Here is a 22,670-nt window from a genome sequence, read left to right as displayed (position 1 = left end):
CAGAAAACATGCTCATGATGAGTTCCAACTAACAGAAGGGGGTTTTGGTATTTCATAGCCCTAATAGTTCTAACTCATCAAAATTTTAATATAGGAACCTCCAAAAGACCACTGTGAAAGATAAGTGCAATTTACAGTGACTTGCCCAACATTAAAAATGGCATTTGTGGTACAGCACCCACATCCTCACCTCCTCACCCATCTGGTCCTAGAGCTTTCTCACAATGGAAGTCCAACTATTACCTTGGGGAAAACTGTGTGAATAAGCTGAAAAATAGTTATAGAGAAGCACATTAGAGAACGCCTTGCTATTATTTCCTCTTGCAGATGCACATTTTCAAATAAAACTCCAGCATCAGTTCTGAGGCGATGCACGCAGCATTCTCTAAACTGCCCAAACAGTTGTGCTATACCTATAACCCCAATCTAATAACACAAATATTAAAGCGGAAAAAGCTTGCATAAAATCTATATTACCACATTAATCTCAAAAGGACATTTGGCTAATATAAAATTCAGCATCATCTTCATTGATGGTTCAGGGAAATAAAGTTGTAATAAATTGCCTCAAGGCAAAGTACTAATGATTGAATGAGGCTATGCAATTAAGATGTAAGTTTTTTAATCACCTTTGAGGTTAAACATAGAAGAATTATGTGTAAAAGGGCAATTAAATGCCAGAACTTTCAATCTCAGGTCTCCTCATCAAAGATTCAGTTACCTAAATTGTTTTCCACTATTTCAGAGGAAGAGCTGGGGGTAACAATATTTCATGCCCCACAAGAGGATGTAAAGAATACTCTTTCAAACAAAAGCATTACCAGGCTATCAAAATCTTAACAAAGGAAAATAAACGAATCAAGATTGATCTCTGGTGCTCTCAAGTTCCTGAATTCCTAAATGTTAACATTAAGTTATAAAAGGGAGAATTACTGTAAAATGTAGCCATTATCATCCTCATACCACATCCTCAAGTAATATATATCTAAAGGAAATGTGAGTTCCATGAGCAGTGCATTTGATATTTCTGTGACTTATTATGTAATTTCACATGCTCTGTTTAAAAATACTTTCCTTCTGAAATGGCTTAAGATTTATTTTTTAAGAGAAAAATGGATTCATTTATGCTCTGATCCTTCAGATGCTTTTATACCTGACTGTCTTGTGTAAAATTATTCAAATGTAAGTGTTTTTATGATTGTCAAGCCAATTTAAGTTTTCTTCAAGGGACACATGATAAATCCTAATACTTAGTGTCTGAAAAGTTAACCAGCTACAATCTACGGTTATTTATGAAAGTTATAGGAATATGCTATGCATAGTATTGAAAATAATAACCTTTCCCTACATTTCCAAGGAATGTTAATATGGAGCAATTTAGTAACCTGACTTGTTTTGTGAGGTTTTATACCCCTATCACTAGCAGAAAAAAATGGGGAAAAAGGAAAGAGGTTTCTCACCCAAGATCAGTAATATTTCTATTACTGCACTGTAAGATTTTAACTACTATATTTTCATAATATAAACAAATAAAGACCACATGCAATTTTCCCTCGGGCAGAATGAAAAAGGGAGAAGAGAACAGAAAAGAAAGAAGCACATTTAACAGATGCTAGTCACTTACTACATGATAAGCTGTTAGAAGGCGTATCTATTTCAAAATAACTAAATAAATTCAAAATTCACACCAGTTTGTTGCAAGAACTCACTGTTTTTATTTTAGACTAGGAACGTGTTATTTTGCTCTAACTTAAAATAGCCATACACAATCCTCCTTTCAAAAATACCACACTGAAAAATGTTCCCTTAAGATACACATGACAAAACCGACTCTCCTAGTGACTGAAGTGAAACCAAAGTATCCCTAATTAAAAACCTACCTCCAAAGTGGAAAGAAGAGTTTAGGAAGATGGGAGAAAAAGAAATGTATTCAAATGTGGTGCTTTTTACCTTATGCAAAATGTGTGTCTTTGTCTTCTCTTCATTTACACCTCTAAGCCTGCAGCAACAGTCGCAGTTGTACTGTACAAGTTTCACTGTTCTTTGGTTGGAGTAATTATTATTTAATACTGCCATTTTCATCAGGTAAAAAGCCAGTTCTCTGACTTTCAATAAACTTTCAAGTTTTTTCCCAGAGCTATTTACAACAGCCTTTCCAGCTTAACATTTCTGAGATATGTAGGCAGGTTTCCTGACACATGGAAAAGAGTGCGAATTACTGGAGTATTCAGCATCATAAAACACAGTCACTGATATAAAAGCTGAAAATGTGCATACCAGCTTTTTATTGTGCGTTTACAACCCAATTCAAGTTTATGAATACAGTCTCATTAAAAGTTGAATTATTGCATATTGGGTACGCTGGCATTGTAATAACACTAAACCAAAAACCAGAATCAGTTGCATTTCTCTTGGCTCTATGAAATAGAGCTTCTCCCTGTACATCTGTAATTTTTAAAAATTTCTCCTGCTTCTACAACAACCTTCTGCTAATTTTGTTCAATTTTCTGCTCCACTAACTTAAAAGTCATTTCCTTAAGAAAACAGATGACAGACAACCTGAGTGACTGATTATATTGTGCCATCACTTTGTTTTTTCTCTGAGGCCTTGGTTTAAGAGGATGGATGTTAGTGTAAATGACAGAAAGGGGAGCTTCGCATAGGATTTCACTTCTGTTCAAAGACAAGCTAATGCAGCCTTGCTGAGGTGCAATCAACTTGACAAATGGATGCTGTGCAGCCCTGTGCCTCCCACTGAAACCCGAGAGTCTGATTTACACAATATTCCCCCTGTAAATGGAGGGAAGCCCAAATTCCAATCAGACTTAACGCTGCTCGGCTTTATAATGGGTTGATCTGATAATTCCTCCCATATAATGAAATCTGATAATAGTGGGAAAAAATACATCAGAGAGAATGGAATACATTAATGAACTTGTAAAAATACACTTAAGTCTTAACAGATTTAATAAACAGAGGAAGGATGGCTCAGACCGGGAGTCTTCATATGTGGTCAGCAGTTCTTGGGTTTAACAATGAAGCTGACTGAAAAATACAGTTTCTATTTACAATTGACCACATTCACCACACCTTTTTTCAGATGGCCAGGAAATAAAAAAAAAAAAAGAAAGCATTTAAATATCAAAGTAAGCTTTGTAATATGTTTACATGTCTTGCCTTGTTCTGTTTCCCCTTCAAACTAAACTAATTCTATGATACAAGCTGTTTTCTCAGGGAAATGTGAGTCAGATAGAAATGTTTTCCTACAAGAAAAACAGCGTTTCATTTACTGACTGGAAAGAATAGGAAACATTTGCTTTTAGACTTTTAAGATTTTTTTGAATTGAAAAACAAAGACAATTCCATTTCAAAACACTTTTCACACAAGTTCAACAGCTGGCACAAAAATTAACTGAATGTTTACATAGAAAAATGTGATAGAAATGTCTACTAAAATCAGTACTTTTTCTGTATCATAATAAACTCTTACTGTCATTGTTCTCTACAAATAAATATTTTGCCTTAGCAGCTACAATTGTGACCAGAAGCAGTTCTCACACATCTACAAGTTGAGTAGTGCAGGATTTTTAGGGTTTTATTGACTTTGCTGTTGTCACAAATAAAAGAAAAAAAGAAAAAAAAACTTATGCAAACATTTCATGCTGAAGTGAATGGATTTCAACAGCTGCTGATTTGGTGACATGGAGAACCCCAGTGGAGATGTCCTGCTGAATTAACGTCTTGGAAATGTTAAAAAGAAACTTCAAACAGCCCTTGTTTAGCAGGCGGTCGAGGCTCGCTCTCGGTGGGGATCATGTGAAGACTAGCAGAGCAGTCACTCAGTCATGAATCAGACTTGTCAATAGTTGCCTATTTTCTCAACAGGTGTCTCAATCACACGTCATAATCCTTCCCCCATAGGCTTCTGTTTAACAGAAATGTCTCTGGCATGGGATGCTGCTTTTCCTTATATGAGACATATATTGAGCTCTTGCTTAGCAGCTCCCTCCTCCAGCCTCTGCTGAGCTTTGGGCTTGGTATAAACATGTCTCTCTCGCCTGTGTGAGCCAACAGGGAAAGAACAGGGACTGTAACACAGGAGCGAGGAAGCTTTTAATCCTTTGTTATTGCTGCAGATAAGCACGGCAAACACCAAACCATCACTCGCTGCTCTGTCAGATAATTATGAAGTGCTGTTATGCTGAGGTACCCTTGGTGAATCCCTGTGCAATAATGCACTTGGTGCTCAGACAGAAAAAGGCATCCCTGACATACAATATCTTATGCTGGCTAAAATTGTAGGGAAATGCTTCATAATAATTAAACAACAAAAAAAAAAGAGTTTAAATTAAAAACCCAGGAAGCCACTTTCAAGTAGGTATTTTTAATGTAATTAACTTTCAATCATTAATTTTACAGCAATTTTTGTAATTAAATTAATTTCCCTAAGTTTTGAAATCCTGATTTCTTTTATACGACACATGCATTCAGGCAACTACAGAAGTAAATCAATTCCTTTGGTTCCCAGATGTCAGAATCCAGAACAAATGCAAGTATTCACAGAACATTTTAAACTACAGTTTTTGCCCTATTAAAAAGTGTTTATATCTATGCTTACCCCTATGCTCTTTGAGTTACATCAGTATTAAGCAAAACAACAGAGACTTAAAGAAACTTTGGTTGCCTTTTCTATCAAAAAGCAACAAACCAGTAAATATTCTACAACTCATTTTAAGCTCGCACAGATCATATAATTTCTAATGTATCACCAAACTACCCTGCGCTTCTTAGCCCTACCTTTGTTTTCTAATTTTACCTATTATATGTCTACAAAATGCTGATGAGCTAAAGCAATTTTCTGTATTTCTAGACCAGTCTCTTCCTGTATCAATGGAAGAAGTGTGCTTGCAAAATAATGTGGGCTGGTTAGTAGCAGCATGCTTCACTTTTATAGTAACAGCTCCTGTAAAAACTACAGTTTCTACATGACTTGAAAATTAAACATAAAAGAAGATTTACAAAAAAATATATCAGCTTTATGTAATGCTTTGAGATCATAAGCTCCCTTGTATCAGACCTTATTAAAATGTTCCATAAGGAAGGTAAACTCTCCAACTGTATACAAGTTAATAATTTTGAAATATCTCTGAAATGCACGTCAAATGAAGTTAGACGGTAAAACTGGTCTAGTTTGATCATTCCAGCCATATGTCAAAATTCTTCCACATTGTTGGATAACATGAAAGTGCAGCACCAGCTTCTGTCATCCTCAATTTAAAAACTTTTGATATACTACCTCTGAGCATGGAGTTGTTTAAATACTATCTCTAACATCAGTAAACTGCATGTACCACCTGCACCATGACTTGAATTACTGAAACACAACACTACACAATTAAAGAGATCTTCTCAGATTTCAGCAGAAAAAACATTGTACTGGAGAAATTTATAGCAAAAGAAAATATTTTAAATGCATTTCAAATGTGAAATATAATTTGATTCTGTATCCGATGTATACTTCATACTGGAAACACCACAGTGACAACATATTTTAAGTATGTTGATAGAAACTTATAGTCTGGGCCTGGTCTTGAAAATGCTATGTGAGTGATTTGACATACAAGTTACTCCTGTGAATTAATTTTAACTACTGACACAAGTGCTTTGTAATGACATAGAAATTTTTGCAATTTCTGTCAGAATGAATATAAAATAATATACACTACTTCCTATGTAGACAGCCTGTCAGTATATTCTTTTTTTTGTTGTTGTTGTTTTTGCTCTGGGGCAATTTGGAAGAACTCTGTTCCTAATCATAGTCCTAATTTTATTATATTCAACACTGTATATGTATAAGTATTTTGACATAGGATTGGATTGGATTGGATTAATAAATTGGTTTCAACATCACTGCTCAGATGGATGCTGCTTCCTGTACATTTGTAGGAAAATTTGCATTTTTAAGATGTCTTTTCTCTATATTTTTGACACTACATAAGGATATTATGCAAAGAGTATGCCAGATAGTTATTTAAAGAACAAATACATTATATGTAAATGCAACTTTTAATGACATTTACATAGAAAACCTACTGATTGATTCTGAATGGGAGCCTAGCCTCATAGAAACCACATTCATCAAAAGCATCCTAATCATACAAACATGTTAACATTTTGAACTTTATTTTCAGTACTTAAGGAATGGAATTAATGAAATAATCAAATTGAGGGGAAATTCACTCTTATTTTTCATTTATAAAGACCTACTTTCAACGTAGATAAGGCATTCTCGCTGTATTGTCTGCTTTCTCCCAAGCAAAGATTAAGAATTGATAAAAAGGGAGTAAACCCCTAGCATTGACATATAAGCATTGTAAAATGCAACTTTCAATGGGTAATCCACAATGATGCAAGTTCCATCTCATTCAGATGCAAATCATTTATTCCAGAAAAAGACAACATTAAAAAATTGATATCAAAAGTAAGGCAAAGGCTACAGCAGCAAATGCTTAGGCACATGGTCAGAATGATATCAAGAAACAGGAAAGTGTTATTAGCAGTAGAGATAGTATTTTAGAAGTTAGAGCTAAATGTGATCATGTTCTAGTATATAGAACTTGATCACATTTAGCTCTAACTTCTAAAATTTAAAAGGTATATTGAAAGATCAGATGTTTTCTGGATAAAAAAATAAGTCAAGGATGTCTTCCCTGTATTTGAAGACTAAACAAACTTAAGTTATTCTGCTTATGAGACAAGGCAGGGGCAACCTGACAGTGGACCTGCAATACCTACAAGAGAGATTTACTGGGAAATGTCTTAAGAGTATCAAAGACAAAACCAAGGTCTTTAAATAGTAGAGGAAGATGAGACTGGAAGAAAGGTGCACAACTTTTCCCCAAAGTAAAGATAAGTGATACTGAGATTTTTCTTTCTTCTGCCTGACAAGGAATGGAATGGAAACTTCAGATGCAGACTCTGAAATGCTGTCTTTAGAAAGATTCCAGAGCCAATGCACTACACCAGTTACTCACACTGTCCAATTCACAACCTGAAAAGACATTCTGAATTCTTAATATAACATAAATCAAGACATGGCACCTGGTTATACCAATTTTAGTTAGCAACTTGGCTTGTTTACCTCCTAATTTCTACTTGAAATGGAGAACACGACTGCCAATGCGGAAGTTCACAACACACAACATAGAATCTTCTTCCGTCTGATAAAGACCATCTCCCTAAAAACTGCACTCATGATCAAACCATCAGTCAAATACCAGTCTTTGATTCTCTGGGCTGCTGCTCTCTCAATTGTGAATGATTTGTGATCTGGAACAAGGTTTTAGGAGGGAGGTCTAGGAGGTAAGTAAGAGGCATTACTCAAAACAAGACACTGCTCTTCACGATACAACCCAGCCACATAGCTCTTCTCAGGACAAGGGGCATGAATTCCTGAGATTTCAACAACAAGCCTTTACTTTTCTATGCTTCTCGCCACTTCTTTTCCTACAACTGTGAACAAACTTTTCCACTTCAGTCAATTTTGTCCAGCTGGAGGCAATGGGCATGCAAATGCCAGCCACAATGTTTTGTACAACAAAATAGAAAGAGCAAAAGAGAGTTCAAAATACAAATTATTCATTCTACTATAAAAATCATGAGACATCTGGAAAACTGCAGCTTTCATGCACCCTGGGCTTTAAAGAAATAACTATAGGAACATCAACTCTTAACATGACTGTGCTCAGAGATGTGGTGGTTTAGTCTTGAACACTTAGAAAAGAGCCCAGCTAAAACAAAGATGGGATCCTAACCCCAGACAATGTAGCTGCATTTAGTGTTTGCCTCAGGTCAACCTCCACTCGCACCAGTTGACCACCTCATATGTAGACCTACATGAGTACAGAAATGTTTACAGGATCAGGACACTTAGTCAGAATTTCTTAAAGAACTAGTGTTTTAAAAGCTGTGTGTGCTCTTTCTTATAAATACTGTAGCATAAAGTATCTCAAATCAGAAATCCAGAAGTAGAGGATGTATTTGAAACGTAGACTTAATTTTTCTCACAAGGCCTTGATTTGTACTTCAGACTTTTGTTTCACAGTCTGTATTATTTTAAAGCCTTGTGATTAACCTCTAACTTTATTAAAACTATTCAGATGAGTGCTACTACATTGTTACACATAGCACTGTCCTTAGGTTTGCTGAAAGAACACATCTTGCCTAAATAACTAAGCAAGTGATGATAAACTTTGAAACAATTTCTGGCAGGCTGTTATATCAGACTGTTTCATACCGTCTCACACTTTCTTTAATTTAAAAAAATCTTTCAGGCAAATAATATATTCTCTTTTTTATAATGTCATACATTACTTTAAAAAGCTACTTTTTGATTTAATCAAAAGTCTCTGGTACCTTCCAATCACTTTGCTTTTTTGTCTAAAGCTGAAAACTTATTGAAAAATAATGGTTTACTCCTTACCACTTTTCTTACTGTCATGATCTGAAACTAGATGTTCCTTAAGATTTTCCATAATTTTATCAAGTTCTATCCTTCCTGTTTGTTCAACTGGTTTCAGTACAGTTCTCTTCACTGCACTGCTTATTTTGTCACATTTCCCAAGTTTTACTATAACCCAGTGCTTGTTATATTGCTGTATGTTCTGGAGGCTATTGAGATATGCAGCGCTCTTGGCATGTTATTCTAAAAGGCATATCTTGTACACAGAAAATAATCTGATTCTGAAGTTAACACTTAGCTTTCTACTTTTCCTTCCCGATGATATAAAGTATAACTGTGACATTTTATTTGGTCATTGGCTTAATGCAAGTTATTTGGGGCTTTGACAGGTAAATAAAATCCTGCTGTTTACTCATGACTTGCCAACACTGTTAGGATAGGAAGATGTATGTCTAAACATATTAAAACACAGATTCATAAGGCAGATGCAGTATGACCAATATGTCCTAAAAAGTCAAAGTGTATATATATGTGTATATATAGATTAGAGCAGTCATTTCTCTAAATGAAGAACTAAGACCTATTGCACTGGAAAGGATTGTGTCGAGGGGTAAGTGTGGACCCACTGCCACGCTGCTCTGCTGACTCCCTGAGAAGCTGCTTTGCTTCTAAAACTTCAGTCATGAACTTCCTCAAAAGTGAAAGTTGCTTTCACCAAGCAGCTCTAGCCATATTAAAGCTATCAGCTTTTGATTTTCTTTTTCACATTTCATTACAAGTCTGTTAAAACATTTGTCATAGAGCAAAACTGAGAGTCCAAACAGCAGTTTCTTTAAAATCCCAACTACTGTTCTTTACTGAATGTTGTCTTGTATCCCTTAACACTCAGGAACACTTCAACCTGAAGAGTGAACAAAGCCATCAAAAATAGGGAGGATTCAGCCAAGATCTTTATTTTTCAGGACTATATACATACTTCTTTTATTCTGATTAAAAGTTGCAGCAAAACAAATTCTTTGAGAGAAGAGTACAAACTTTGACTCTTTCCATTTACATTTTTCTCAGGTGTTACCTTTTCTAAATGCAAAATAATTTGTTTAAAATATAACTTTCCCTTTTATATGAAAAGATAATATATATTATCCAAAACACAATTTCCTTACACTCTACTAAACACAGACGGGGATGGCTAGAGGCTACGAATCTTTAGGTTCTCCACTGATGCATAAACTAAACAAAAAAGACAACCTTACTTGTTTTAGAAAGCTTTATTAGAATAGGAATCTTTGAAGACAAACACAAAAGATTCTAATATGTTTAGATTTTATAATGTAAACAACTAATTTAATGCATCACTAATAATATACAATACTCGCCATCTTGCAACATGAATGCAAGGAAGAAACTGATGTAATCTGTGAGATATTTCAAAATAATTAATTTGAGAATAAAAAAGAACTTTTATTGTGCAAACTCTCCTTGTTTGCCTTTTTAAAAGGATCAGAAAACTGCAGCACTTGGACCTTTGTTAAATGAAGGTAACAAGAAATCTTTTGAACTGGCCTCTAAATTAAGAACATGTAATTGCCTGAGAAAGGGTATTTGATCAAAAGGGTTTTAAGTGTTACTTATCAGGAGAGTTCCAAAAAACTCAAGATTCAGTTTATTTAAATGAGGGCCAAGAAACTTTCAAATTATCTTAAAGTAGTTTGACATTTCTAAATAGTGTCTTTGCCAGAATGTCAGACTTCTTCACTAGTATTTTCATTCTGTAAGGGCAAATGGGATTTTAAGCACTTCTGGATCAAGCTAATGTTTGATCCTCCTTTTAATTTCCTTAACTCCCTCTCAAACCCGCATCTTCTTGCTTAATTATTTTGCAACTTATAAAACTATGGCAAACATTCTTTTGCCCTTTTTTTCCTATTATTTTTCTCATGGACAGTCACATGATGGAAAAAAAAAAAAGTTCTATACACTGAACCTTTACTTTTTATTTAATTTGGAAGAATGATCCTGTTTTGTGGCATTCCAAAATCAAACCCTCAGGTTCTGCAGTATTATCTGCACTGATGAACTGAGACACCCTGGGAAGCCCCACTCATAGGCACAAAGATTCATGTAAGCCCAGTTCCCCACTAAATGACTGATAGTGTATTATTATACCACTTCACATGACAATGGAATATTGAATCAAACATGACAACCTAAAAATCTCCTCAATTCATAACTTCATTCAGCATGCTGTGCTAGAAAAAAGACCCAAATTATTCAAAAAAATGTTGATGCAGAAAATATTTAGGAGAGAGTATGAAATAAGACTGACTTGCTGAAGAGCCCAATGCTTCGAAGAAATGTCTAAACAGGCATTCTATGACCTCACAAACCATCTAAAATCTTTCCATTTCTGGGATAAGCTTTGTAATCAGTATCAGAAAAAGGTGTTATTTTTATCTAAGTGGCTGAGACATGGTGGGTACAGGGACTGCTCAGAGCTCCACTGCTATCAGCAGAAGAGACTTGAGGCTTTGGCACTTGCCTTACTTTATCTACAGCCAATACAAGAGATTCAGCAACAGCAGCTGCCAAAATGTCCTTTATGCAACCAAGTTTTAAATATCCTGAACAAATGTAAAGCTCTTTTACAGACAGCTGAAGAGCTGAATGCTGAGGAAAGAAAGATCTTGTTTTGTCTGCAGGTTATGCTTAGAAGAAATACACAAGGGAGGAAGACAAAGACTTTTCAGGTACTGCTGAGGAACACAGTGACTTCATCTGAACACAACCTACTGCCTTAAATTCCCTTCATAGCCCAACCTGGCAGTCTCAGCTCCAGGTCCATGTGGCAACTTCCACCCAGAGGAGCACATGGCTGGAGGTTTGAACAATGCCGCCACCAGCTGGATACCTACCCGAGGCAGGGATGGGGCTGGCTGTAGAGCAGAGCATGCATATTCCTCCAGGAAACACTGGAAATACTTTGGAAAGAGCAGTTTTGCTTTGGCCAAATCTGCTCCCAGACCCAGGATGGATATTCTGCATTTTAAACTGCAAATACTCTAAGAAATTAGAAGTTAATGGCTATAGTTTCTTTAGCTTCATCCACTTGTGGTGAAAACTGAAGGGGAAGAAGTATTGACCATCAAGTCCAGTATTGACTTGATGGTCAATACTGGACTGAGAAAAATCATAGCTTAAGTAGTTTTAACTCCCAGGAAGATAAGAATCATTCTTTTCATTATTCAGATCAAAGGGGTTAATATCAAATGAGAATTCCACCAAATTTTCTGCTCATACAGCTCTGTTGAGCAAACTATTCATTGAGTCAAAAACAGGACTGCTCTGTGGTTACCACTTTGTGCTGCTGGGGCTGCCCAGCTGTGACTCTCTGCTGCATAAGAAGGGTTCCTAAATAGGGTTCATGGTCCTGTGGGGACATGCACAGAATATAACTTAACATCTTTTGCGTCTTGCGTGAGAGTGTGAACCCCTGAGCTTATTGGTAAAATAGTTCATCATCTTTCCCACCAGTTTTGTAAATCTCAGCCATTTTCTTAGCTTCACTACAAATGCCCAAGTAAAAAATAAATTATTTTTTTTGGCTAGAAGCATTTTTTTCTTTATTTTGGACCAATTTGAACTGGTGGGTTTTTTTGAGGGGATAAAGGATCAGAGAGGAGATTTCAGACTGTAAAATCAATTATTTGTACAGCCGTAAGGATCTGTGGAAAACTAGGTCTCACAGTCTCTCTAATGATGGGGAAGAGAAAGAATGAATATGAAGAAATACTGATAAAATTTAAAGTTTAACTTAAGAGTTCACTGCTTTGGTTTTGCTCAATACCTCCATTCTAGTGTTTATTATCTCAAGTTCTGGATCCTTAAGAGAGAGAATTACTTGGAAGCAGTCTTATATTTAGCATATGTGAAGGATCTTGCTGGAATGAAGCATTAGTATTGGAACAAAAACAGTCTGTAAGGCCTACAAAATGGAAGGCACAAGTACATACAGAGCTTCTGGGGATACAGAAACTCCTGTATCAAGTGAGGACATTGCACATTTGATGCATGGAAGAGAAGGTTGGTTGGTGACTCCTTCCTGTCTCAAACAGTGAGATGTTCTGACTCAATAATCTTAGAAACCCAGTGTGACTACAAAAAGCCCGTACAGGTGATGAGTTTGGAAGCAGACAGAGGGACCTGGATTTTATGTTCAATAAGCTATAGGAAAGAGTATAAACACCTTTTTCCCTTGAGATGTCTGGCACTTTCCATCAGGGCATCAATAACAAGCATATAAAAAAGAGAAGTGAAGTAATTTTCTCAGGTAAACCATTAATCATCAAGTCAGGGTAAGTCTTCAGCTCTTTCTTGATGGGGTATTTAAAAAAAAACTTCCAAGGAAGAAAACACAGATGTCTAGGAACTGAGTTTAATCATAATGCTCCTCAATATTGCTCCACAACTTTCTCTTGCTCATACTTACAAAATTACCTGTTACTAGTTACTAATTACTTATGATTCCTGACCTCATTTATTTCCCCTCAAGTCTATTGTCAGAGCATTTATTATGAGATTCTGGCTTCTTGAAATGAATCCTTGAAACAAAGGGATGTCGGATGTCATATTTAGTTTCTGCTTGCACTGTGTAGATCAAGGGGTTGTATGATTGTGAAAACCAAAAACAATGAAATTTCATTTGTGCTAGATGCATGCATAATGCCAGCCGTGGGATATTATTTCAAGACAAGTGGAAAAATTAGGTGGCAAACAGAATTTTGGCAAAAGCACAATTCTTCAGATGCCACATGTGCAAATCATTATTTTGTCTTGTAGAATGGTTAAGGAAATGTAACTTGAAATGCCAATTATATAATTAGGGTGTTAAGCAACTTCACTGAAGGACAAGTGATTAAACACAAATCACCAAACAGACATAGCATTACTTTGAGTAGTGTGTGGAAAATGCCACAGAACAACTCTAGCTAGCACTGGGTGGGCAACAAAGTTCAGCATATATATTGCTAATGTCTTTCTTTGTCTAAAATGGAGGTGTCTACAAAAGCTGGACTTTGAAAGATTTTACCAGTGCTAGAAATTAAAATGGACAAAAATAATAAAATTTAAATGCTGCCTGTCAGAAGTTTAAATGAAAGACCTAGATCTTTGTCAAACCCAACTGCAAGACAAGCTACTTGGGGGTGGGTCTCCTTCCACTTGATTTTTGCCTCTATCTCTGTTACTAACTTTCATCCAGTAGGTGTATGCCTATCCATTTTTAGCTCTTGAGTAGGAGAAGAACCTACCTCTGTTGTCTTCCCCGTGTTTTTCCCTGACAGGGAAAAATCTGTTAGATTTCTTGATAATACAAGTGGGCTGAATCTCCTGCTGAAGCGTGACAAGGCAGTAAACTGACATTTTTAGCTTTTCCAAACTTCTCCAATACCTTTCCCTTTTAAGCTTCTTCCCTTTCCTAACAGACACAGCAGCAAGAAAATTCAAGATTTTTACATTCCACCATTGTCCAACTGAGCCTTAAGTAACTGCAAAACAACCAAACCAGAAACAGATTGCAAACTTAGGATAGTGAACAGCTGGCCTGTGGTCCATGGAAGGTTGGCTCAGTGTATGCTGTTAATGCATTTCTTGCCACTTCCACATGTTACAGTGCACTGAAAGCTTGCTAAGGTATTTTAATGCAAATAACTACTCAGGGTGCAGTTCCAAAACAGCTAAACTTCTGCAGGTCAGGGCTGCTACAGCCCTCCTCTTCTTCCCTCCATGTGCCATTCCTGATCTCCTATTTGTGCCAGGTCATGCTACTGCACAGTGAACAGCTTTATGGGTACTAAAGACAAACATTTCTACAAGAAATTAACTTCTCTGTACAGTTAATTTTTGCCTCACCTCCTTTAAAAGTAATTTTACAAGGTGGGTAAGCCAAGCCAACAGCTTGCTGCTGTGGAAAGGGAAGGCTCCCTCTCCTCTCCTCTTCAGTGGGCAGTCCTAATGTTGCCCTTGTTACAGCACTGACATTCATCTAAGCCCCACTGGATCATCTCAACTCAATTAGCTTGTTTACACCTAGCTCAGCAGTTTGGGAAGCAGCCAGGACTGGAGATGAAGTAAATGGGAAAGAATAACCAAGGCAGAGTGTCTCACCTTGAAGATACTCAAAAGCTGCCTCGATGTGGCCTGGGCAGCCTGTTCTAGATGGCCTTGCTTAAGCAGGGGCCTTGGACCAGGAGACTTCCAGAGGTCCCTTCCCACCTCAACCACTGTGTGATCCTGTGAACCTCACCACTCTTGTGAAACCTCACCAATAGCAGTCAGGAGGATGTTTCACCTTTTTTCTCTTTTTCCAACAGTCCCAAAAACATACATGGTCTTTGTCATTCGTTACAAGCTACATGCCAAGCGTGTAAGATAGGCAGAGACTGCAACAGAAGCATTTCATACCCTGCTGACATTGCTGTGTAAACAAACATGCATACACAGAGCATTGAAAAATCCTATTATGCATCTTCAGCAAGAAGCAGTCACATTGGGAATCTACTCAGGAAGCCCTGAATGAGAGGACTGAAAGAGTCTGGCAAGGAGATAGGCTTGCCTTGGTTTGCATTTTTTTCCTATTCAGCAGTTAATTAGTAACCCACTTTTTGAAAATTAAAGATTACACTTCCTGAAGAAATGCAAGCATTTGATCTTGGGCTCATCAAGGAAAACTTTAGCAGCTGCCAGGGAAAAGCAAATGTTCTGTCACGTACATCCAGACTGACATAATGCAAAACAGAAGATGAAGAACATGGAGAGAATGTACCAGTACTTCCACACACAGTCGTGGGGAGCACAACAGATGAGGAAAAATATAAAATAGCAGACAACAATCCAGTGAGCCTAACTAAAACCTGATGGGATGACTCCTTACTGCAGCATCAACCTAAGAGACAGAACAGAAAATAAAACATAGTGCTATATATCAAAAGTAGTTTAAATTTCTGTCCTGCATGAACTGTTTCTTTTGGAGCATTGGGCATTCAGCTGTGGTCATGCTGACATCCCCCCAGCCTACCCCTTGAAGGAGAAGGAGACCTAGCTGTGTAACATGTTTTCATAAGATCAGGTAAAAGTCACGATGCTGAAGGGGCTGTAATGGAATTGCCAAACTTTGGGAAAACTGCTAGAAAATTTTTACTTATTAAAACTTAAATTTTATCATTTTATTGAAGAAGCCACCCTGAAGAAATGATAACTGCATTTACAAAAAGTAAAGTAGAAATAAGCTGACAAATGAAGCATATAACATCACCTAAGAGGAAAAAAAAATACAAAAAAAGGATACATGATGTTTTTTAAAGAAAACCTGAACATTTTTTATTTTTTTGACCATGTCCAGGACATAAAAACCCACTGTGAAGTAAATCTTAACATCTAGAAAATACTAACTTCTCATTAAAAAAAAAAAATTAATTGGTAATTTATGTAGTGTCCAGTCAGTCATCTGGTTTTCTGGTATGGAAAGGTATCTTAATAAAAAACACAGCCCATTTATCTTTTCTGGTTATAGCACTGGACAAATTTTTATCCTCTGCATACTCAATGACTACACCTTTAGCTATTTTGGTTTTTGTAAATTCTCTAGATGCTGCTTCCTGAGCATGATCTACAAGCAATTCTGAGACCAAAAAAGAGATGTGGAGCTGCTTTTCAAAACTTAATGTTCCAAGCACCTTCCCTTGAGCCTGTCACTCATCTCTTTTGTTCCTTGAGAACTATTCTTGCCCTTCCTGTATTCAAATGCCACCAGGAGCTGATCACACCTGGGCATCCCCAGTCTCTGTTAACCCTGTCCAGAAACGCCTGTTTGCAGGCCAGCAGTGGTGGTTGGATACAGAGCACATTTCAGTTTGCTTGCCACTGCTGTCTGCCAAGCTTTTCATCAGTGATTTCTGAAACTGCTGAGTGTGGCATCTTCCTTTCAGTACATCCTCTCCATGTTGGGCTCTCTGATAAAGTCTATCTTATCAGTAGCTCTTCCACTTCTACAATTTCTGCCCCCGTTCGTTCTCTTTCCAGCTATTTTAATACTTGAAAATAAAAGTGTTATTAGTGGTAGATTAAATATAACATTGAAAGTTTGGTATCTTCCTGCAAAATAAAAGTATTTAAAAATAAATTCTGTGCATTGCAAAGTGCATAAGAGTTCTAAAGCTACAGTCTAATATAAAATATAAATATAATGGATAACATTAAGAAAGTAAAGAATAAAAATATAGGCATAAAATGTTCATTGATATCACTTTAACAGCACAATTAGGTGAAGTAAACAGCTGAACTCAGTAATAAACAAATCTACAGTACTGCCAGCTCCAACAAACATGCATAAGATTAAAACCTCCAAAATCACCAAAAAGTATTAATACAATGAGACTTTAAGACAATGGACTGCTCTTTGATCTGCCTCCTGAAATTCAAGCAAAGAACTGGTCACTCCTCAATGAACATTAAGTTACTTGGAGTTAAAAATTCACTTGTTCAGGCAGAGTACTCCATGGCAAGCATTCTGAAACTCAAAATGGGCCCAAGCTGTTCTTTCTCATCACTAGCACTGACTTTTAAATAATTTTATTTTAAAATGAATGTTCATACTTTCAATTTGCCTGCTGTTCAGTAAGCCTTAAGAATGCACCCAAGATGTTTATTCTTTCACAGCTATGACAACTACAGGAGTGTGATACCCCAAAGCACTCCATCACTCAGAGCAGTAACTTCCAGAAAAACAATTATTATAAAACCACTAAAGATGGTAACATGGCAAGTTTCTAAAATATACATGTAAACATGGAAGCTGAGTTTGACATTGGTTAGTTCAAGGCATAGCAGAAGTATATCACTTCTCAGATTGAAAATAAGTCACAGGCTGTCTTGTTTGACAGAGGGCATCAAATTTAACCTAGCTACCATTATAGTGAATCCAGTGATATTTGTTGAGTGCATTTACTACAACTTTAAGGTATTGACTAGAATCCTCCAGGGAAAACAAATCTCCATTTCCTATAATTGCTAGCATTACAACTTCTAGCTTACAGTTCTTAGTATGCCTGCACTCAAGAATTCAAAGAACTCTTCATGTGTCACAGTTCACTAAAACTGGAAGATATTTATTTGTAGCAGTAACAAGAAATTCAGGTTTCAGTACTTTGAGATGTAGCAGTGCAGATATCTTTTTTTGGTGGGGTTTTTGATCACCCCTTCTGCTTAGCTCTAACTTTTTCTCTTTATCACTCTTCTGTGGCCTTCAGATATTCACTTATTGAGAAAATCAATAGAAAGTGGTGACCATTTTACTAGCTACTTGTAACTAAATTTTACTGAAAAATACCTTCAGAGGATAGTTACTGCTAAGGAAAGAGAATTTTAGAGTTATAGTCAGGTAACGAGAAACAGAAAAAATAGAAAGAAATAATTTAGGAAAAAAAATTATGAACTCCATTACATTTTTAAAAAAGAGGTTGGCATACCTGAATGCAAGACCTAGCAAAACATGTGGCAGGATAGACTGCAGTGGTGCTTTAGGGATGTTTCCCCTTTTTTTTTTTTTTTTTTTGTCAAAAGAAAAATGAAAGATCAGGAATTGCTTCCACAATACTGCTTTATGACCAAATGAGATATGGCTTGTCAATCAGACATTTGAAATACACACTAATTAGTGTACCAGTATGGTATGTTTACATTAATCTGAAATTGCTCAGATGAAGTATGTGGGGAAAATATTTGAACTCATTAAAATCACAAGCTAAACCAATCTAAAGAATGAAAACTCCCTACAGAGTACAGGAAAAGAGCAAGAGACTTGAAAAACTGCAGTGTCAAGTCTTGACATATTTGAAACAGCCAGATAATGTACTTATGTAGGATTGTAACCACTTTGGTATCTACTGGGTAACAAATCTTCCACTGGATATGAGTATGGATATGAATAGGGAGACACATTACAAAAGACAAGTCCAATCTAAAAGGTATTCTATAGTGATGGAGATGTCATTGGCAACATAGTTTTTTCTTTTTTTTTTTCTTTTAATTTCTATTTTTTTTAATCAGCTGCCACATACCACAGTATCGTGGTTCTTCTGCCACAATATAATGACAAACCTGTATATATCTTTTATTAGATACTCTCACACAATATTTTTCACTCCTTTTCCACCAAAATATTCCAGAGTCTTGTTCCTAAAGTGTTCCATAAAAAACCTTTAGAAATTATAGAATCAATATTTTAAAACAAATGTGAGGAAAAATTATCTTCATAAGCACAGAAGCTGACAGTTCCTGATGTCAAACTATGCCAGGCCTCACTACTGAGGCAGAAATCACCATCCTTCCCTGAAATCACAGGCTTCCAAGTGATTAGCCCATCCTAATAGCCATAAAATACTACAGACATGATTTTAAACTAACAGATTACAAAAGCTGAAGAAGAATTTCTAAAATTCAAGGTTTATAGCACAGTTATCTTGAACTTATTTAATTTGACACAAATATGAAGTTCAGTTTGACAAAGGTGCAGCATTTCTGCCTCCTATTTTTAAAAGAATAACCATCAAACCAACCTACTGTGAGTAAAATTGTAGGAAACAAGGAAAGACACACCAAGCACCCAGGAAGAACAGAGAAAAAGGAAAATTTATTTTAGTTAGTCAATTAATAGCCCTAATTTTGTCATTAATTTATTAATTCCAGTGTCTTGACTTGCTAATGATTAATTTTTTTCTCTTTTTATTATTTTATTCAGGTGATGGAAAATGATACTTTAATCTAGTCCTGCTACCTCCCTTATCAAACACAATCCATCAATAGCATCCCTCCTCCCCAGAAAATGAAATTCCTTTGACAGTTAGGAAAGGTATGAGCAGAAATTTGTGTGTCCTGTCCAGTGAGTGGATCTATTTTGTGAGACACTGGTTAGCATTTGGCTTTCAGATTATAATTTTCTTTTGCTCTTGGCTCAGATGAAATCTTTGCACGAGTGATGTGGGTTCAGTAACACAATAACCACCAACCACCCCATCATGCAATAACAAAACATTTATCTTTCCATTTTAAGAACCCTTTGGAAAATTACATAACTAAAACCAATTATGAACAGGTTTTTAAACTTCAAATTGAAACAAGATGAGGAAATTCTGGCTACATAATGGCCTGAGTAAATTTAATTCTACCTATTTGTGAATGTGCTATGTTACAATCTTCATCTATGTGATTTTATGCAAATTTTTTTTTCTTCTCAGAAGAATATCCTGTTTGGAGCACGGAGAGGGTACATTTGGGATGAAACTAAATGCTTGCACATAACCTGGAATTTCCTAATTTCTGGGTGCTTGATTTGCAGGCTCAATACAACATTTTCATTTAGAGGTCTTAAATATATAATTATTCAGATGCCTTAAATGTGCTTTTTGCTTACAGAGTCTTTTTTCTGTTTACATATCATACTCTAGCCTAAATAAATGCTAAGACAAAGGCCAAGCTGGCTGGTAGCCCAGAATGTAGTTGTTACCAAATTGACAGGGACCACCTTAAATTCATTGAAATGTCTAAATATCATACTTGTGTTATAACGATATTTTAAAAGCCTAACCTTACTGAAAGAAAAATGGGACAGCTTTAGAGCAGCATAAACAAGTTGCTGGATGAAATGAGAAGTGAATATCAAAGTATGGTCTGACTTACCACAGCTCTCCATTACTGTAAAACACCAAATACTTAAGGGCAGGAAGTATCCTCATGTTACCATGTAAATAACTAATGGCCTTAGTTTATGTTAAAAACTAACTTAGGAACTTTCAATAAAAACCCACCAAACAAAAACATGGCTAAGAGCGTCTGAAACTTTTCCCCAAAAATAACTAATTCTGCTAATTCTTAAGGCAGCTTTCCTTTTTTTTTTCCTTAGAGATCTTGCATAGAGTCTGATAAAATGTACAGCAAATGTGAACACAGTACCATTTAAAGATAACCTGCAAAGGCAAGTAAACATGGCAATTTTTTCTAATCTACTGAAGATATGAAAGGCACAAGGCTTGGTTTAATGTTTTCTTCTGCTTGTTTCCTTTTTGCTTTTAATACTTTCAGAGTATCAAAGTCTTGTCTTGCTTTTAAACATACGAGTGTTGGAGGAGGACAAGACAACAAGAATGGAAGTCCCCCTCAGTTCCCATCTGAAGCAACAGGGTGATAAATGATTAACATTGAGACTTCTTTTTTTCTTCTGGCTGTTTGCCAGAAGATTGAATTAAATGTTTTAGCAACAGCCAAACAAAATGGGAGTTTTACACAGTCTGATTAAAAACGCCTTCCTCCTCTCAAATGCCAGTTTCTTGTGACAGATGATGGCTAGAGATGATGGCTTCATCTCTCTACTTTTCCAACTACTCATAATCTTCTAACAAAAATAGGATAGACAAGACCTGATACATGCATAACAGGAAATAAAACCTTTGCAGAAACCTTACATCTGACTTTAAAACCAAAGCAAGCTCTTCAGGCTTTCCTAATATATCTTAAAAATATGTAAAAGGCAATATAGTTCTGTCTCCATCTCACTCTTTAGATCTAATCAGGATTTTAGTAGTGCAAGAGAGGCAAATCCCTGTGACAAGAACATGCCATATGAAAAGGACAAGATGTGTCAAAATTTTAAATTTACTAATGCTGACATTCTGGCCTTACCAGATATCAATAAAATTACAAGAGTGTGTGGTGAAGGTATTATACCTGGTCATGGCTGGCTTCAATGGAGCTTCCGATACCTTGGAAAGTCATCTGCACAGGAGACAGTGTCAAACAGGTCAAACACTCTTTGCCATTTTGTCTATCACTGTAGTGTACCTATAACAGAATAACATACGTAATCTGCTAAACGCCACGTTTGCACAAGGGAGTCATGCTAAAATACTGTCCCTTTTCAACAAGCTTGTAAGAAGAATTCCAGACATTTACATTGAATTCATCTTTAATATCAAAAAAGGAGTGTGTAAAATAGTCTAGATAGTCACATGCTGAACTGGGGCCTAATTTTCCATGATATGCCTGTTGCATAATTTTTGAAGTGCTGAGTTCTTCACATTCTGACATCTTTCAGATTGAATTCAAGATGTTGTATCTATATAAGAATCTAGCTTCAAGTTAAATTTTCCAACCTACATGTCATTCTTAACAGCATACTGTAGCTTAGTTATAAAACACCCAAGTAAATCATTACAACCTTGAAAAACTTGCCAATAATAGTTTAAATTTTTCCATTTTAATTTCATTTCTAGCAAAATCCACTAACACTTTTGACATTTCTATTATGACACATAATTAAATCAAAATGACAGATAAAATGGAGAAATCCCATTCTTCTTGAGGTGTCTAGACTATCCTTTTATAAATGTAACTCATTCCCTGTGGGCATCAAGATGTGCATGTTGAACCTGAACTTGCATGAAATACAAAGAAATATAGTGCTTCTACTTGAATTATTCTCTTTGTCTTCAGGTTCCCTTCAGATGGTTTTTAAATCCCCTAAAGAAAGGATGGATTTCAACATGGTGAAACAAAATGAAATTAAATGTAGCTAGCATTTCATTATTAAGAACATGTTGCCACTCATGCTGAATTGTTGAAATATTAACAGTTCTCTGCATAGCTCCTGACTTCTAGACAGGCAAATCAAGCACTTTGTTCTACAGGAGAGGTGGAATTTAGTTTATGGTGGTAATTTACATTGACTATGTGACCCCTGTCAGAATTGGAAAGAGAGATCAACTCTGCTGGAGACAGACCTTTTATGTTAGTATCTATTTACAGCTGTATAGCTCTCAGGCAGAAGGTGCATGGTAAAGCCTCATCCTGACTTTTAGGCTACAAAATCTTGCTATTTCTAAAGACAGTTAGGAACTACATTAGGTTTATTCCTGTGGAAACAGTTTAGTAACAATATGACAATTGTAAACTGTGTATTAAATCCCTTGTGCCTAACTCTTCTCTGCCACAGGTGCAAATTGAGAATACTTTAACTGAAGTAAAACCAGTGCAAAACTGGTTGAGTAAGAAGAAAACCATGTTGCTGCTATGTTTCAGAATTACTTTACTGACAACACACCAAAACAAGTTTGCTGTGGCCAAAAGTAAGATACAGAATGCAAAAGTCTTGTACTGTGTATAG

The 22,670-nt window shown here is 36.1% G+C and overlaps 1 protein-coding gene across 5 annotated transcripts in view; it reads right to left on the bottom strand.

The window, feature by feature from the left end:
- Positions 1-22,670, bottom strand: part of STAU2 (staufen double-stranded RNA binding protein 2) — a 169,313-nt gene that overhangs the window by 38,926 nt on the left and 107,717 nt on the right. For 3 of the 5 annotated variants that reach the window (XM_021530598.2, XM_021530600.2, XM_021530599.3), the window contains exon 13: positions 21,236-21,349. The exons of the other annotated variants lie outside the window; for them this stretch is intronic. In XM_021530598.2, coding sequence (XP_021386273.1) covers positions 21,236-21,349 — 114 coding nt within the window. The remainder of the gene's footprint in view (positions 1-21,235; positions 21,350-22,670) is intronic. 5 annotated transcript variants of the gene reach the window in all.

The sequence above is a fragment of the Lonchura striata genome, chromosome 1 (genome assembly GCF_046129695.1).
Source record: "Lonchura striata isolate bLonStr1 chromosome 1, bLonStr1.mat, whole genome shotgun sequence".
NCBI classification, from domain to species: Eukaryota; Metazoa; Chordata; class Aves; order Passeriformes; family Estrildidae; genus Lonchura; species Lonchura striata.
The sequence above is the reverse complement of the archived record's forward strand: the minus strand, read 5'-3'. Positions and strand labels throughout refer to the sequence as shown.